The sequence below is a fragment of the Ammodytes marinus genome (genome assembly GCF_949987685.1).
Source record: "Ammodytes marinus genome assembly, chromosome: 2".
NCBI lineage: Eukaryota > Metazoa > Chordata > Actinopteri > Uranoscopiformes > Ammodytidae > Ammodytes > Ammodytes marinus.
Window position 1 is genome coordinate 34,935,084 of NC_137231.1, and position 6,692 is coordinate 34,941,775.

General features: G+C 39.0%; 1 protein-coding gene across 1 annotated transcript; it reads right to left on the reverse strand.

The window, feature by feature from the left end:
* Positions 1 to 494: 494 nt before the first annotated feature.
* LOC307257227 (uncharacterized protein) lies at positions 495 to 3,359 on the reverse strand (the record flags this gene model as incomplete). Its single annotated transcript, XM_080036396.1, has 3 exons — positions 495 to 733; positions 1,568 to 2,132; positions 3,183 to 3,359. 3 exons carry the CDS (start codon positions 3,357 to 3,359, stop codon positions 495 to 497), a joined length of 981 nt encoding a protein of 326 aa, XP_079892522.1.
* Between the last annotated feature and the right edge of the window lie 3,333 nt (positions 3,360 to 6,692).

Below are 6,692 nucleotides of genomic sequence, written 5' to 3' on the forward strand. Positions count from 1 at the left end.
ACTGCCACCTTTAACTAAAAATCCCTGATAGTCTTCCATGTTTTTCCATCACATGTAAATAAATAAAAAACATGTCAAAATTAAAACAGGAAGTATTTTGTTATGTCATGTGATGTCATGTCACTGTCCTTGTTCTTGAAGGTGAGCAGGAATATGATGATGCCGGTCAGAAGCACAATCATCATCACCACAGACATACACCATAGCCACATGTCCGTTTACAGAGCCTAGGCTGTGTATTAACAGCACAATACATTTTAAAAGCGCACACACACAGACACCCCCACCCACATCACGGATAGGTGTAGTGGATTGCTTGGAGATATTCACTAATTTAGGCAAAAAGTGAAATTTGACAACAAGTGTTCTTAACTTAAAATCCCTTTTTCCCGTCGCTGGAATAAATTAAAAAAGTGCTAAATGAAAACAGGAAGTGGTGTGATGTCATGTGATGCGATGATGTCACTCACTCACTCACTCACTCACTCACTCACTCACTCAGGGCCCTTGTTGCTGTTGAAGGTGAGCAGGAATATGATGATACCGGTCAGAAGCACCATCATCATCACCACAGACATGAGGAGGAAGGCTCTGCAGGCCGGCCGCCCCGTCAGCCTGAACAGAGCCCCCGCCACGCCCCCCTCCTCCCCCCTGGCAGGAGGGCTGGGTAACCCCACGTCCAGCGTGCGGTTATCCGAGCGCAGGGACGGCAGGGACCTGTGGCGGCCTTCAGCTGACCTTAAGGGAGAATAGGATAGTGTTATTTATTAAATCAAATACAGCTGTATATTATGGTTGTTTTTGATATGTTCTTATGATGATTGTTGTTATGTTTCATGTCTTAATTTAAATTAAATGTATGAATAGTTTTTTTCAGAGATAAATTCCAATGTTTAGTTGAGAGTAAAACGTTTTGAAAGAGTACAGAAGAGAATTGGGGCCGTAGAGAGCAATGTTATTAGTTGAGCTTAGAGGACTGCTTTCAGTCAAAATGAGGTTGTAACCCCTTACGTTGTCTGCCTTATGACTATAGTAAAGATGCATGGTTTGTGTTTTAAGTGTCTTGAAGTGCATCATAAAGGAAACAAAACATCCTCCTCTTGTGGCCCTTATAATGGTACTCTACATTTCTTAATCAACTTGCAACAAGCAGAAATATTTGAACCTTGATCAGAATTGGTTTATTGGTCTTTTGTTAGACTTTGATAAGCAACCCGGCCTCCACATCACATCAGTTATTTCTATGTAGCAATAAAACTGAGTTTGCCTGGTTACTCTTTGCAATAGTGAGACAAAGCTTTGCAAGGTGCAAAATATTACTGTTGGCATTCACTTACTATCCCTTTCTGAAATATTACACAACAGATTTGAGAAAAAAAATGTCTGTATGTACCTAGTTATTTGTGTATTTGCTATTGTTATTGTTATTTTATTCCAGGTTGGCTCTTTAAGAACTGGCTGAGGACACAGCATGAAATTAGCACACACAGAAGGAGGTCCCAAAAAAGAAAGAGTATGAGATCTCCAACGCAGGTATCGTCTCAATCCTATGGTAAAAACACTGAACAACAGACTGACCTTTTGACCTGCAGCTTCCCTTTGTTGCGTAGGAATTTGATGCTGTAGACTCTCTGCATGGCGGCGGGTAGGTAGGACAGCACATCCGTGTCCGTGGTAAGTCTGGGCAGGCCGAGGGTGGGGAGGGGTGTCAGGCCTCGACACAGCGGGCACTGGATCGCGTTGGGCTGAACCGACTTCACGTTCATTCTCGCCAGACACTCCAAGCAAAACGTGTGCTTACATTGAAGCATCTTGGGACATCTGAAGACATTATTGAACTGGCTGAAGCAAATTGCACACTCAAGTTCTGGGCAGCTTTCCTCGGAGCATTGAGACTGGAGCGGAGAGGGGCGTATGGCAGGGGATGGGATGTTTATGGTGACCTGGTTGGGGTAGGTGGGTGTTGCAGGGGCAGGGTAAGGGTTTTGGGAGGGATTTGACACCGTTTGGGATATGGTTGCTATGCTGGATCCATGGTTGAAGTTTTGATCTAAGGGTGGAAGCGTGGAGGAGGAGGGGTCCATGTTTGTCGATGTGAAAGAGTTTTGAACCCCAGTTTGTTCCGATGAAGCCTGATTGGGAGTAGAGTAGAAGTAGATGTTTATTAATTCATTAAGAAAACAATCAAATTAGTTTTATTAATACAGCCCAATATCACAAATAGACATTTGCCTCAGAGGGATTTACATTCCATACAGTATGACACCCTCTGCCTTACACCCTTAGCTCGGCTGAGAAAAACTCCCAGTAAAAAACCCTTTATCGGGATTTAAAAAATTGAGAAACGTCAGGGAGAGTCGACAGAGTAAGGGATAACAATGATTTAAACAATGGCTCAAATCCAAACAATAGTGCTCACATGAATAATTTACAACTGGTTAATGTTTGATCAGGCTGCCTTTGCTTTATAGTTCATGTACGTAATTGACTGGATATATTGAATCTTTTTTAATCTCCGTAATTTTCCATATTTTATTATTTCAGTTATTTCCCATTTGTTATTTTTTGCCATTTTAAATGTTTTTTTCTCTTTATCTTTGATTTGTTTTCTTATAAAAAGGAACAGAAGGACAGGTGTTGAGAACTAGAATGTTTGCTAAAACACTCAAACAATGCATCTGGTTCGTCCAATGTAATTGTGATGTCCATATATAAAAAAAAAAAAAAAAACACATTGTACACAGTTCAACAAAGTGACTGGAAAGGATTGGGCTGAGGCAAAACTTATTCTGGAAAACATTAAGAGACCAGTCTAGACTTTTCTTCAATCTTCATCTCTACATTACTTCATGGAAATTCTCTTAATAACAATATTTTCGGGGGGAATTTGGTAGAAATGTTGTCAGTAGTTTATAGAATAAAACCAAAATGTTCATTCTATTCAAACATATACCTATAGATAGTAAAACGAGAGACACTGAATATGATGAGTGGTCTCTTCATTTTTTCCAGAGCTGTATATTCTTATCAGTAAAATGTATACCGACCATCGGAGTACTTTGTATTGTATTTGTTTTTGTTAGTCAGATTGGTTTGTATATTTGTATTTCTTGTCCTTGTTATTTAAAAAAAAGAAGGAAAAACCAATAAATATATTGCTTTAAAAAAAATTGTATACCCACCACAAACGAAGAGTTGTAGCTCAACACAGTCACAGAGCTGTGGCCCGTGCAAATGACCTGAGAAGATGGAACGGTGAAAACAGAGGAATTATCTGAGTCTTCGTAAGGGTTGGAAGATGAGTACGGAGGTGGAGTGTCAATCCCAGGGTTCAGGTTGGTGTCACCGTAGGGATTCATGACTTCCTGGATGAATGGATAGATGGATGGGTGGGTGGATGGATAGATGGATGAGTGGGTGGATGGATGGATGGGTGGATGGATAGATGGATGGATGGGTAGATGGAGGGATAAATGGATGGATGGATGGATGAGTAGGTAGATGGATGGATGGATGGATGGATGGATGGATGTGTAGATGGATGGATGAGTGAAGCTCCGAGGAGGTGTTGATGGGTGATGACGATGCTTCTGTCTTCAAATCAGAACTCAATCTATAGATGAAAAGACATTATCGATAAACTTCAAATAACAGGTTTAAATATTCTTCTTATATACTTACTGACTACATAGAAACTAAAGTGTTGTAATAGTTAAATAGCCAAAATAATGTGGACAGTCAATTTATCCTGATTAGGGCGAAGCATTTTAGCTCTAATGAACCTAAATCCTAATGCTGCAAAAAAACTGTTGTTTTAAAAGTGGAGTCAGTGATTCTTGAGAACTCTTGTTGTCAAAATCATGTTGTCAAAAACCACCCAAACTGTGTTAGCGAGCGCAAATAAAAACTGGTGTTAAAACACATGTTGCTTGCTACGGTTAGCCCCTTTGTTTACATACCAGTTAACAGAGCCTTGGCTGTAACAGTACAGACAGGTAGTGGATCATGAGGAGATATTCACTGATTTTCTCAAAAAGTGGTTTTGACAACAAGCGTTCTCCAGAATCACTGACTACACCTTTAATGCTATAGCAAACACTGATATTTTATACAACATTTTGTCTATTTCCTGTTTTAACATAAACAAACACAACTTCTTGGATCAAACTCACAACTTCCTGCTCTCAAACAAGTACAACTCCAAAATGAATTCTCAGGTAGAAAGCTGGTCATCAACTACTCTTTCACAACACATCAAAATCATTTGCTGTACATTAATATAGCGCCTTTGCCCACTACAGTCAGACTGTGTTCTTTATATCAAACCTTACTGACACCATCATATTAAAAACTCAGATTCAATCGAGTACCGGTTTTCGACACATAAACAACTTGTGACTTCAATTTGCTGCTTTTTAAAATAACCCAAGTTCCACTCAAACCTCTCACCCTGCCACACCCAGCATGGCTTTTTCTTAGTTTGTCCATGAATTAATTTTAAATAGTCTAGTAGAGGTCCCACTGTTTCCAAAGAAAACAAACTTATCAAGCTGAATATTGGGAATCTAATTGAATGAAGGACTGCCAAATATTTAAAAAGAAACCTACTAGGTAATCTATTGAAAACAAAAATAAAAGTAGACCTACCTCCAAAGTTATGGAGAGCTGCAGGGTCACATTACCTCTGCTGTGTATGTTTAGCTGGTAAGCTGCTCCGTGTCTGACTGACTTACACACACACTGTACTGAACAACTGGCTTCAGGTTCCAGACCAGGGAACGTCAACAGGACTAGAATTTGCATTGTCCGTTTTTATTTACAAAAGGAAATAACATGCAAAGCAACTTGGCCTTTCAGCTCGCAGCCTCTGACACTGAGAAAACACCCAGCAGTGGATGATTATGATCTCTCAACACCTCAACACAACCAGGAACATAGACTAGCTCTGTACTCACACTGTGTGTTTGTTGTCACATAAAAAAATACCACACTAACTAACTAAAGGCTATAAACATGGAAACACCTCTCTCATTGCCTGCAACAACATGCCATGTTTAATTACATTTGACAGGTGTTTATGATCTGTCTACGCAGAGCATGGTTTTATGCTTTAGGACAATAAACCGTGGAAAGATAAATAGACGGGGGTCAGAAGTGACACACATTGTAGTTGCTCTTTATTGGACACATTTTAAGATCATGGAATAATAACTTAAATAGGTGGAGTGAGTCAGTGATTCTGGAGAGCACTTGTTGTCAAAATCACTTTGTCAAAATCAGTAAATATCTTCTCATGATCCATTACCTGTATGTACTGTGTGTGTGCTGAAAAAAATAATCTGGTGCTGATACACAGCCTAGGCTCTGTAAACTGGTATGTAGGGTTACAAAAGGTGTGTAAACATAGGGGGCCCATTGTAACTGCCAACATGCTCGTTTACAGAGCCTAGGCTGTGTTTTCTTGGGCTTTAGGAAATGTCAGAAACTACTGCCATGCACATGAAAAGGCCCTGTGTGTGTGGAATAAAATTCATGCATCCTTTATGTAAATGTTATCTTACGGTCAAATTCACCAGCTGAACATCACGGATGGAGCATCAGATCCGCCGTCAGTTCCTGCTAACCCTCTTCATATTAGATCTGTGAACCATAACATGGAGAAAAACCAACAGAGCATTTATGTAAAGTATCAGGGGACCAGTATACGTTATCCAGTATAATAATGAGCCCTAAGTTACTGTTTATAAGGGTTTCATCCATTTGAAATAATAAGAAACTGGGTAAATAGTTCAAACTTCAAAGCATTAAAAGATGTAAAACAAACATTATCTATTTTAGAGAATTAAACAACCACTCCAAATGATCAGTGTCTCTGGTCCAGGCTACTTTTCATACAGTATTATGTTTGAGTACAATTGACAGTGATACTATATTTTTTATATTTTCTAAAAGAAGAAAACACATTAAATCAATTAATAAATCAGCCTACTACCACCTAAAAAACATATCAAGAATTAAAGGGCTTATGTCTCAGCAAGATTTAGAAAAACTTATCCATGCATTTATCTTTAGTAGACTTGACTACTGTAACAGTGTCCTTGCTGGCCTTCCAAAAATATCTATCAGACAGCTTCAGCTAATTCAGAACGCTGCTGCTCGAGTCCTCACTAGGACCAAAAAAGTGGATCACATTACCCCAGTTCTGAGGTCTTTACACTGGCTTCCTGTCACTCAAATAATTGATTTCAAAATACTGATGTTGGTTTATAAAGCACTAAATGGTTTAGGGCCAAAATACATTACTGATATGCTACGTTATGAACCGTCCAGAGCACTTAGGTCGTCTGGGACAGGTCTACTTACAGTCCCTAGAGTTAGGACTAAACAAGGAGAAGCAGCTTTTAGTTATTATGCACCAAAAATCTGGAACAAACTCCCAGAAAACTTGAGGTCTGCTGCAACTCTCAGTTCTTTTAAATCGAGTCTGAAGACTTTTCTGTTTCCATTTTAACCTGCAATTTTTATTTTATTTGCTTCTTTTATTCGCTTTTAAATGTTTTATAATGTGTTTCCATTTTAACCTGCAATTTTCATTTTATTTGCTTCTTTTATTTGCTTTTAAATGTTTTATAATGTGTTTTATGTATTCTAATCTTGCCCCTGTAAAGCACTTTGAGTGGCCTTGTGTCTGA